Source organism: Oncorhynchus mykiss, chromosome 20, assembly GCF_013265735.2.
Source record: "Oncorhynchus mykiss isolate Arlee chromosome 20, USDA_OmykA_1.1, whole genome shotgun sequence".
NCBI classification, from domain to species: domain Eukaryota; kingdom Metazoa; phylum Chordata; class Actinopteri; order Salmoniformes; family Salmonidae; genus Oncorhynchus; species Oncorhynchus mykiss.
In genome coordinates, this window is record NC_048584.1 from 39,096,565 (window position 1) to 39,109,259 (window position 12,695).

The 12,695-nt window shown below is 42.6% G+C and overlaps 1 protein-coding gene across 3 annotated transcripts in view; it reads right to left on the reverse strand.

The window, feature by feature from the left end:
• LOC110499545 (protein HID1-like) overlaps positions 1-4,606 on the reverse strand; it is a 31,128-nt gene extending 26,522 nt beyond the window's left edge. For all 3 annotated transcript variants that reach the window (XM_036956324.1, XM_036956325.1, XM_036956323.1), the window contains exons 1-2: positions 4,373-4,606; positions 2,375-2,524 (exon numbers count right to left, since the gene is read on the reverse strand). In XM_036956324.1, the coding sequence (XP_036812219.1) occupies positions 2,375-2,524; positions 4,373-4,438 (216 nt within the window). In that variant the 5' untranslated portion in view covers positions 4,439-4,606. The remainder of the gene's footprint in view (positions 1-2,374; positions 2,525-4,372) is intronic.
• Positions 4,607-12,695: the final 8,089 nt, after the last annotated feature.

Genomic DNA, 12,695 nt, shown 5'->3' on the forward strand with positions numbered 1-12,695 from the left:
TGTTACAGCACCACTAAACACACTCAGAATACACCTGTCACAGCACCACTAAACACACTCAGAATACGCCTGTTACAGTACCACTAAACACACTCAGAATACACCTGTCACAGCACCACTAAACACACTCAGAATACGCCTGTTACAGCACCACTAAACACACTCAGAATACGCCTGTTACAGCACCACTAAACACACTCAGAATACAGCACCACTAAACACACTCAGAATACGCCTGTACAGCACCACTAAACACACTCAGAATATGTCCACTGTAATGTTACTGTACTACTTGCATTGTGCTACTTTCTCAACTGTATCCAAGGTAGACAAAAAAAAGGTCAACCCCTTACATCCCCTGGGAAGTAGCCGATATGGTTAAGGCTACATTGAAAGTTTTTAAAAAACTTAATTTACTTTTTCTCCCTAATTTTGTGGTATTGAATTGGTAGTTTCAGTCTTGTCCCATCGCTGTAACTCCCGTACGGACTCGGGAGAGACAAAGGTCGAGAGCCGTGCGTCCTCCGAAACACAACCCAGCCAAGCTGCACTGCTTCGTGATACAACACCCACTTCCCCCTGGAAGCCAACCGCACCAATGTGTTGGAGGAAGCACCGTACACCTGGCAACGGTGTCAGCATGCATTGCGCCCGGTCCCCCACAGGAGTTGCTAGTGCGCGATGGGACAAGAACATCCCTGCCGGCCAAACCCCACCCCTAACCCGGACGACGCTGGGCCAATTGTGTGCTGACCCATGGGTATCCCGGTCGCGGCCGGCTGTGACAGAATCTGGACTTGAACCAGGATCTCTAGTGGCACAGCTAGCACTGCGATGCAATGCCTCAGACCACTGCCCCACTCGGAAGGACTGAAATGTTTCTTACAGAAGAAATATGGACCACATATGTATAACCATGGTAACAATCAAAAGGGAAAGATTATGAGGATAAGTATTAGACTAAAAAGGTGAGGACACAACAGTTCACCTGACACAAGACTGAACATATACATTACACTATTGATTTTATGTGCATTTTGACATTTACTGTACTTTTCGCAGCTGGCCTAGCTGTGCTGTTGAGGAACTAGGGCGAGCACACTTGTAGCTGTTAAATTAGGAACACAAACCTGCATCCCCACTGTTGTTTACGCAATCCAAAAACGGTCCATTATAAATCGCAATCTGGGTCAGGTGGGCATCATCTGAAAGCTTGTTCTTGGCTTGCTAAATGATAAAATACGATCTTACAGTGTTAGGCTTTCAGTAGAGAATTCAGAGAAGCAGATCGTACTTTAGGTCCGCAAAGAATGGAGTCATTTGTGCATTCAGATGCATGGTCCGTGGCAAATTTGCTTCACAATAGGACAAACGTAGACTCATTCTGTTCAGGACAACCCAGGGTATAACACCATGTCATCATGTAACTGTACATCAAAACACAGAGATCATAAACGTTGACTCTGTACATTACATGAGTTTTATGACATAGATATGTGAAGTGCACGTTTGGACTCACAGGTGTTTTTGCTTACTTGTATGACATCAAAGCGATATTTCTTAGAATCTTCAATGTCTCATCTTTCAAAATACATTAAGATCTAATCAAATCCTCTTAATTTACAGTATTTCCCTCACTCAGACAACCAAAAATGGTGCAAGAGTTGTCCAATTAGAGGGAGGGATGGGTCAACTTGTCGCGCGAGGTGCTGAAGTTCAGAACGTCTGTCAGTCCAAACCCATTCAGAGCTGTGAAGAGGAGACCCTGAGCTCTGACGTCATGTATAGCATGTTACTGTACAGACCCTGAGCTCTGATGTCATGTATAGCATGTTACTGTACAGACCCTGAGCTCTGATGTCATGTATAGCATGTTACTGAACAGACACTGAGCTCTGACGTCATGTATAGCATGTTACTGTACAGACCCTGAGCTCTGACGTCATGTATAGCATGTTACTGTACAGACCCTGAGCTCTGATGTCATGTATAGCATGTTACTGTACAGCCACTGCGTTTATATTTAGGCGCTTGTCAATGTCCAAAATCTGCCATTTTCAAACAGTAAATGGGTGTGAGTGTTAAGGGACACACACACGGACACACACACACACACACACACACACAAAATCCTATTTTCCCTAATCCAGAAACCTATACTAGCTCCTAATCCAAAACTAAATTCTAACCCAAACACTAATTCTAACCTTAAGCCTAAAGCCCCTAGAAACAGCATTTGACCTTGTGGGGACAAAAAAAAAATTCCCCAGTGTGTCAAATTTTTGTTTGTTTAGTATTCTTGTGCGATCTTCTGGTCCCCACAAGTATAGTTAAACACATCCACACACAGGCACACACACACAGCCTAGATTACCTTGTAACAGAGGGTTGCCAGATTGGAGGGAGATTCTTCTCTGACAGCTCGTATCTCCGCTGCCGGCACCAGAGCAAACACATCCTGGACGGTAGTGGCAGTATCCGCCCAGAACTGGTCCCAGAAGGCATGGTCCGTAGCCTCCACGGGCTGGGGGAGATGAACAGACAGACAGGGATCAGGTACATCCGCCTACAGGAGAGAGCTGCTTGGCTGTAGCCTACAGGAGGAGTGAGAGCTGCTTGGCTGTAGCCTACAGGAGGAGAGAGCTGCTCGGCTGTAGCCTAGAGGAGGAGAGAGCTGCTTGGCTGTAGCCTAGAGGAGGAGAGAGAGCTGCTTGGCTGTAGCCTACAGGAGGAGAGAGAGCTGCTTGGCTGTAGCCTACAGGAGGAGAGAGAGCTGCTTGGCTGTAGCCTACAGGAGGAGAGAGAGCTGCTTGGCTGTAGCCTACAGGAGGAGAGAGAGCTGCTTGGCTGTAGCCTACAGGAGGAGAGAGAGCTGCTTGGCTGTAGCCTACAGGAGGAGAGAGCTGCTTGGCTGTAGCCTACAGGAGAGAGAGCTGCTTGGCTGTAGCCTACAGGAGAGAGAGCTGCTTGGCTGTAGCCTACAGGAGGAGAGTGCTGCTTGGTTGTAGCCTACAGGGGAGAGAGCTGCTTGGCTATAGCCTACAGGAGGACAGAGACCTGCTTGGCTATAGCCTACAGGAGGACAGATACCTGCTTGGTTATAGGCTACAGAAGGACAGAGAGCTGCTTGGCTGTAGCCTACAGGAGGAGAGATACCTGCTTGGTTGTAGGCTACAGAAGGACAGAGACCTGCTTGGCTGTAGCCTACAGAAGGACAGAGACCTGCTTGGCTGTAGCCTACAGGAGGAGAGAGAGACCTGCTTGGCTGTAGCCTACAGGAGGAAAACAGTTAAATATCGACAGAAATAAACGTCAGGGGCCGGTTCCCCGGATACATAATACTTAATAACTTTTGATGGAGATTCTTTATTGCCTTTTAGTCCAGGATGGATGGTTGGATGGATGAATGGTTGGATGGATGGATGGATGGATGGGGGGGATGGGTGGGTGGATGGATAGGTGGATGGATGCGTGAGTGGGTGGGTGGGTGAGTGAGTGAGTGGGTGGGTGGGTGAGTGGGTGGGTGGGTGTCCGGGAAACCGGCCAAAGAAGTAGACATATGATGGAACACATGTTTGTCAGACAATATATTCAGCTACTGGCCTACTTCACATGTTCTTGATTTGCTCTTGATTTGCATATTCTATTATAATACCAGTTGTTCTAAGATCTTTCCAGAACGTCCTTGATGACAGAGTAAATATAACCTATACACTGCAGTTTAGACTGATGCTTATTTGCCGAACTTTAATGTATTTCAGCCCACATTAAAATCAGCCACATTGTCTGAATGTTATGATTCATTCAACAACCACAACATCAGAAATGTAGCTGGTAATGTTATCTAGACTACCCTGTGCAACTGATCAATTCAAGTGCCAGCCACAACAGCAGGCACTGAATGAACTGTATTCAGACCTGCATCTCATTGTAGCTCTGCATCAGATCCACCTCAGCCTCTCGGTGGGGTTTATATCGGAACTACAGAAGTACGATTACAATGTGACATTTGATTACAAATTAGAAACATTGTTGCCAAGTTATGAGTCTACAATTCTATAACACAAATTTGCAGTATTTATAACAGTACCCTACAATTAAACTAATTGTCAGTTCATATAGCCAATATATATATATATATATCTTATGCTACATTTGAATTAAAAGTTTACATTTAGACAAACCAGAAAACCCTGTTTTTGGACAGATGGTAGCCCTTACCATATTTATCCACCCTCTCATCCATGTGTCAAATACAAGGCTACCATCTGGCGCACTGCAATTGCTATTTGTATCTTGAAAAACAGAACTGTTCATAAATATTTAAACTCTGCATTAGCCTACCCAAAAGAGAGTTATTATTTCAACAAACCTGTGTTTTGGTTGTCAGTTGTATCACAGCTTTTCTGAAGTTGAGTTTGGAGTCAACGTTGCCCATTTTCTACTAGCCACCAACCTGTTCGCTCCGTCTGAATCGCCTGTGTACGGTAACCACCGGTAGGTTGCTCTTGCGTAGTCGTGGATAATCTCACTCATCTGCCACTTCCTTCTCCAGCTACACTTGCGACGCACAGTCAGAAGGATTTGAGTTGAACAGGATTCAGGCAAGGCGACTTCCGGGATCCAAATGTACATATTTGTTTAATTTGCGTCTTAATGGGATTTCACTGATGCAATTCCTTGACTATTTACCTGAACACCTGATGAATCCGTTCAACTAAAACTTGCTATTTGCAACCTGTAACTGTAACAACATGTACTAGGCCTAATAGTAATACTTATCATCATCATCATCATCATCTTAATTATAAGACAAGACAATAGTGAGAAATGTCCAGCCATGAATGTTTTAATTTATGAAATATCTAGTTTATTTTGTAGTAGTTTTTTTCAAATGTATTTACCTTTCCCTATAAAAGTGCACAGTGTACAATAAATATTTAGCAATACATTTTGATGGACTGATACTTCAAAATACAATCATATTTAATATGATGCAGTAGCCTTGCAGTGGCGTTTTTTGATGCCTCGTCATTATCCGTTGGTCATTAGAATTACAACAGTGCCTCTCAGTGTTACACTGGTACAGTTGTAACAGGGTGCTGGTGCCCCTCTATTCAGTGAATTATGGTAACCATGTTATTATGAAGCAGAGGCACAACAGCCTAAATCAACCCTGTCCTATCCTAGAACCTGTGCACGCTATTTGGGGAGAATCTCAATTGCAATACCTTGATTTCACGTCCTCTCTCCTCGCCTCCTACTCCAAAAGCTATCTAGACTATTTGCGTTGCCACCCCCATTCCTAACTACCCAATGTTTATTGACTTGATTATTACTGCCATTCTTAGTTTAGATATATGGTATTGTCCGTGTGCGTTCTCAATGGACATTCGGGTGTTTTCATAAATTATCTCCGGTTTCAGAGCACTCTCGTCTGAGTGTACGAGAGCGGAGAATAATGTATTTACGAGCGCTCAACCCGGTTGAATATGGCCGGTGTCAGTAAAAAAACGTAATTAAATTGTTGCCAGCAGCACAGTTACAGTCATCAACGCTCTGGATAACATGAAAACTGCCTAATCGGCTTTGCTAGGGCGAGTAAAATGGTCAAAATGGTCTAATTTGTGTCTGGAAGTAGCTAGCAAGCTAGCCAACGTTAGTTTGGGTGCTTGACTGCAATTGTTAGGAGCCGAAACGGACAATCTGACAACCTCTGAATTTACAGCACACTCTGGCTCTGAAAGGATACTGTTCATTTACAGTATACTAAAATGAACTAATAGTATATAGTATGTAGTATATACTCATTAAGTATGTAGTATATAGTATGTTAGTATGGGTATTTGAACACAAATTCTGTTAATTATCTATGCATAGTCACTTTAACTCTACCTACATGTACATATTACCTCAATTACTTCGACTAACCGGTGTCCTCCTACATTGACTTTGTACCAGTCCCCCTGTATAAAGCCTCTCTATTGTTATTTTACTGCTGCTGTTTAATTATTTGTAACTTTTATGAAAAATGTTTTACTAATCTATTTCTGAACACTTATTTTTCTTAAAACTGCACCGTTGGTTAAGGGCTTGTAAGAAAGCATTTCTCTGTAAGGTCTACCTACACCTGTTGTATTCGGCGCATGTGACAAATGCAATTTGATTGGATTTGATTTGAAAAGCCAACCAGGGAGTTTGATTAAATAGAACCGTAGTGCATCGGGTTATGGCGCCGACAGACACAGTCGCCCTTTTTCTAGTTCTTAGCCAACTTTGCAGTACCATAAACGCAGACGCAGGAGAAGAGGAAGAAGAAGTGGTCAGACTCAGACGGTGTGCATAACCGTCCACTACTTCCGAGTACACTATTCAACTAATGCTCAGTCCCTGGGCATAAAGTAGACAAGCTCAGGGCGAGGATCTCCTTCTAGAGAAACATCAGGAACTGTTACATACTCTGTTTCAAGGAATCATGGCTCTCTCCGGATATACTGTCCCCCGTCCATTTAGCCAGCATGGTTCTCCGGGCCATCGGGCGAACAGGAAAAAAACTACTCTCCAGGAAAAAGAAAGGCGAAGGGGTTAACAACTCATGGTGTGATTGTGATGAAGTACAGGAACTAAAGTTCCTTTTGTTCTCCCGATCTGAAATACCTCACCATCAAATGCCGATCGCATTTCCTTCCCGGGAGAATATTCTTGCGTCATTGTCACTGCTGTGTATATATTCACCCCTTAAGCGGTGCTGCAACGGCCCTCAAGGAACTACACTGGACCTTAATAAAGATACTATAATAAAGGAAATCTTAATAAGGAAACGCTACCAAAATGATGTCTACACATCTCATGTGCTACACACGCATCGAACACTCTTGATCATTGTTAATATCCCTTCCAGGATGGCTACAAGGCCTCCCCCCGCCCTCCCTTTGGCAAATCAGATGACACCTCCATTCTGCTCCTCCCCACCTATAGACAGAAACGTAAACAGGAAGCACCCGTGGTAAGGACTCTGCAACATTGGTACGATCGATTGGAGTCTATGTGTCAAGATTCCTGATTTTCTTCTCATTTTGATCAAGCGACAGGGAAATGTGCAGTAACACTTACTTCTGTCATCATGAAGTGATATGAGTGGCTCGATCAAGGACCCTCACGAACTGCACCATCAAGAGCTGTCGGGCTGTATCCCCTTCTGCCTTCATAGAAAAAAAACATGATTTCACATGATATTTCCACAAATCATGTGTTTTTGGAACACTTCACATGTGGATTTTCATGTGATTACATAACCTTTCACATCAAATCAAATCAAATCAAATTTATTTTTTTATATAGCCCTTCGTACATCAGCTGATATCTCAAAGTGCTGTACAGAAACCCAGCCTAAAACCCCAAACAGCAAGCAATGCAGGTGTAGAAGCACGGTGGCTAGGAAAAACTCCCTAGAAAGGCCAAAACCTAGGAAGAAACCTAGAGAGGAACCAGGCTATGTGGGGTGGCCAGTCCTCTTCTGGCTGTGCCGGGTGGAGATTATAACAAAACATGGTCAAGATGTTCAAATGTTCATAAATGACCAGCATGGTCGAATAATAATAAGGCAGAACAGTTGAAACTGGAGCAGCAGCACAGTCAGGTGGACTGGGGACAGCAAGGAGTCATCATGTCAGGTATTCCTGGGGCATGGTCCTAGGGCTCAGGTCCTCCGAGAGAGAGAAAGAAAGAGAGAATTAGAGAGAGCATATGTGGGATGGCCAGTCCTCTTCTGGCTGTGCCGGGTGGAGATTATAACAGAACATGGCCAAGATGTTCAAATGTTCATAAATGACCAGCATGGTCAAATAATATTAAGGCAGAACAGTTGAAACTGGAGCAGCAGCACAGCCAGGTGGACTGGGGACAGCAAGGAGTCATCATGTCAGGTAGTCCTGGGGCATGGTCCTAGGGCTCAGGTCCTCCGAGAGAGAGAAAGAGAGAAGGAGAGAATTAGAGAACACACGTGGATTCAAATGTTCACATTTCATTTCACAGGTGATTCCCTGCAAACAAAAATGAGTTGGTACACACACAACTCTTTTAATATGCAGATTTCAACTTAAATATTTGATTATTAATTAACTGCGATTTGAACTCACAACCTCTTGGTTCACAGCACTATGATCTTCCTGCTATGCCATATCTGTGTCAGTTACTGGCGTCACCTGCATTCCTACAATTTGGACTTCAAAGTAAATCTCAGCTTTGTTAAAAATACACTCATGAAACACTTAACACTTATATATTTATCATAATGATTGAGGAGTAACATTAAAACGGAATAATATGCCCCACCAACATTAGACAACTATACAGAAAAAAACTAAAATTGATGAAATAATTTAAATATATCAACGATGAGAGAATAGTCAAGAGGTCAGCATGTGGGAGAAATCGGAGCTCATGGATGATAGACACGTTTCCCACTAGTAATTACCAGTTGGAGGGCTGTTCGCATGGGTTTTTTCCAGTCGTATAAATTCGGTAAATTCCCAATTCCCACTTGGTTACGAATGCAGCATTAGTTGCAATCGTTACTGTACTTTGAAATGTATGTGGTGGTAATGTGGTAGGGGTTTATTAGCATATTTGGGGGCATGGTCTAAAATATGTTATATTTGTGTCAACCCTCAGTGGAAATGTTATACCAGTTTAAGTTGTTTTATTGTTATGTTGATGAAGGTCGAGCACCTGTTTTTGACATTGTCAGTTCTGCAATCTTTTGTGACAATCAAGAGCTGCAGTGTTACGAGGTTACTGTATGTTTTCCAGTAGCTTAATGACAGCTGGTTTGCTCATTAACTTACTGTCACCTAGTTAGAAGTGGGCTGTTATTAAATTGACAGTAACTTACTGTAGCTGATCCATCGCACTCACTACCCTGATAGTGTGGTAGGTATAGAAGCCACCGTGCTTCTACACCTGCATTGCTTGCTGTTTGGGGTTTTAGGCTGGGTTTCTGTACAGCACTTTGAGATAGCAGCTGATGTACGAAGGGCTATATAAATACATTTGATTTTTATATTTTTTTTGGGGGGGGGGGGGGAATTGAGTATTACAATGACATGGTGACTACCTTTCATTTAAATATTGTCCTTTGATATCACATGTACTTTCGTCAGACTTAATCACGGCTGCAGAACTGACAGTAAAGAAGTAGAAGATTTATGAACAGACCACATTAACTGGGATGACATTCCCTTTTCGAGAGACCAAAAAGACCCAGCTGAAAGCCATGCCTCGAATAAGCCACGCCTGCAATCTTCTGATAGGCCGCCTCTGTCACAGTATGCTGCCAATCAGCAAGTGATATGCATGTTGTCAACAGAATAGTCAGTGAAAGCATAGTAGTTCACGGACAAGATTACTAGTGGTAGCAAGTGTCCTGTAGGTTACTGGAAACATTTTGCCAGAAAGTTATTGTGACCTTTATCTGTCTGATTAGGATGAATAATATCCGACAATACCTTTTTAAGTCAGAAGTCAGAACACTGAAGTGTAAGGAGCCTTCAATGTTTTAAGTGGACTGGATCTTTATAATTACCACCTGGGTCCTATTTCAGTAATAGTGAAATCAGACCTTCTAGTTGGAGTTTTCCCCGGACTTAAAGGCTTTAATTCCATCAATAAGTTCTTCTTCTGTAATTTGGCCTTCACATGAGTCTTTCTTTACATTGTTAATAGAACAAAAAGTCCTTACAATACATTGTGGTTAGTGGAGATGGAAGAAACTAAAACGAAAACATATGCTTAAAGTACTTTGCTTCCTCTTTCAAAGTATTGTTTGGTGAATCATGGGTAACTCCATCATCTGTAACAAGTTTCAGTCCTTCTTTTTGGTAGTATTTATTTAATGAAGATTATTTCCGTACTGTCAGTCCCTCTATTTCCTTTGTTAGTATGAACTATTTTGACCTAAATTGCTTTTTGTTTTAAAGATGAGTACTGAACTACTACTTCAAGGTCTCAGAGCAAGTGACGTCACCGATTGAAACGCTATTTAGCGCACACCACCGCTAACTAGCTAGCCGTTTCACATCCGTTACACTAGCACCACCGCTAACTAAGCTAGCCGTTTCACATCCGTTACACTAGCACCACCGCTAACTAGTTAGCCGTTTCACATCCGTTACACATGGCCTCTAAAGGCATATTTAAAAGTGTCCCATACAATAAGGGGGGATCTGCTGTACCTATGTTATGTTGGGAAAAGTCTGTTGTAAAGTCTTCTGTCCTGATTAAAAACAAGTTTTCATCCAATAGGCTTTGATTACATTTCCAATATCCTCGCCCACATAGAAATTCTGTAAGAGTAATGTACATGCCAATTATTTGATGGTCCAACCACATTCTGTCCCCTATCAAAACTTTTCGTGCTAGTGAGAATGACATAAGAAAGTACTCAAGACAACTAGGAAAATGTCATTTAAGGGATCGGCCCCCTTTTTTAAAATGTTTTGCCTAAAATGACATGCACAAATCCAACTGCCTGTAGCTCAGGTCCTGAAGCAAGGATTTGACAACGCCCCATAATATGCAAATGAGCCTCACCAGTACATTGCCCCCACCTATCAAAGTGCAGTGATCGTACCTTACATTCAAAATATTTGGTAGAAAAAGTTCCCATTATAGCTACAAGGTACCAAACTGTACCATGTGAGTTCATATGTGTACCCTTGAAGTGTACCCTTTGACCTTTGTGTACCCCAGGGAACAACACTAGTCTACCTAACCACACCCTTATTTTTTGAGTGTGTTAATATATGTTCCAAGCAATTAGTATGAACCTGGTGGCACTGCATGAAAATGGATTCACCCCCTCCCCACCAAGAGGTTCAAAGAATGTATGTTATACTCTACGTCAAGTGTCGTTGAGCACTGGTAGTTTATATTGGTGGTGATAATTGGACAATTATTTGCTTGATTCTGGGCAGCTTTTAACAAAGTGCAGAAATGCATTATTGACAATAACTCTGTGGCCATATCTCTTTTATGCTCACAGATCTGGCTCCCCTTTTACAGTAATTTAAATCAGAATACAGCAGCACACTGTCATTTTATAGAGATAACACCTTCAAGTTATTAAATATATTTACTTTATCTTTACTGCAACTTTAAGGAAAAGTGCAGAAATGTATTCTTGCCAATTTCACGTATGGCCACAGACGTGGTGGTGCAGCAGAAACTTCAGGTAGCTTAGCAACCAAAAGGTTGTGAGTGTCACGCCCTGACCATAGAGAGCTGTTTATTCTCTATGGTGGTTGAGGCATGACAATGACTAGGGTGGGTTATCTAGGTGTTTAATTTTTCTATGTTGGCCTGGTATGGTTCCCAATCAGAGGCAGCTGTTTATCGTTGTCTCTAATTGGGGGATCATATTTAGGCAGCCATTTCCCCATTGTGTTTGTGTAGCTTCCTGTGAGTTGCACAGAACGGCACGGTTCGTTTGTGCTGTTTTGTTTTGTTTGGTGAGTTTTGATTTATTAAAATATGTGGAACTCTACACGCTGTGCCTTGGTCTATTCATTATGACGATCGTGACAGTGAGTTCAAATCTCAAGGGAGGTTGAATCCCGAAGAATCAATATACTGCTGTATATCATCCTTTAACATCAGTTACAGTTTAGCTGTAAAAATACAGTATCTATTTGTAGATGTGCCTTATTCTTACCACAACAAGAGAAAAATCTCCAGGGGACCAAGACACAACATTCTAATAATGTCCTTGGACCAAACCGGGAACTATACGAAGCCTACAGGGGACCAAGACTGTTTAAATTGAAGTAATGTTCAAAGTAAAATAATCTAAATTACATTTAAGACCTGGGTTTTCATGTGCTCTGTAACGGTCGTCGTATGAAGGAGAGGACCAAAGCGCAGCGTGGTGAGTGTTCATCTTGATTTTTTAATACGAATAGTGAACACTAAAACAATAAAACGACAAACGAACAGTCCTGAACGGTGAAATAAAACACAGAAAATAATCACCCACGAAACACAAGTGGGAAAAGGCTACCTAAGTATGATTCTCAATCAGAGACAACTAACGACACCTGCCTCTAATGTAGAACCGTACCAGGCCAAACGCAAACACAACATAGACTACCCACCCAACTCACGCCCTGACCATACTAAAACAAAGACATAACAAAAGAACTAAGGTCAGAACGTGACATGCTCAAATCTTGTATAGTTGAAACTTTGCATCCCCATGTTGTCACATTCATTTCACATTTGATCAAATTAGATCACTCGAGATCTATTGTTCACGTTTGAAATTCATGTGGTTTTACCCATAAGGGTGGTACAAGAAATGCACCGCCTGCATTAGCAGGTCTCTACCATGGGTGGTGCGGTCAACCCAACGCATCACCAGGGGCACACTGCCTGCTCTCCAGGACATCTACAGTACCTGGTGTCACAGGAAGGCCCAGAAAATCATCAAGGACCTCAGCCATCCGAGAAGCTGCCTGTTCACTGCTACCATCTAGAAGGTGGAGACAGTACAGGTGCATCATAGCTGGGACAGAGAGATTGATAAACAGCTTCTATCTCCAGGCCATCAGACTGTTTAACAATCATTACTAGCCGGCCTCCACCCAGTACCCAGCCCTGAACTTAGTCACTGTTCTAGCCGGCTACCGGCTGGTATTCTA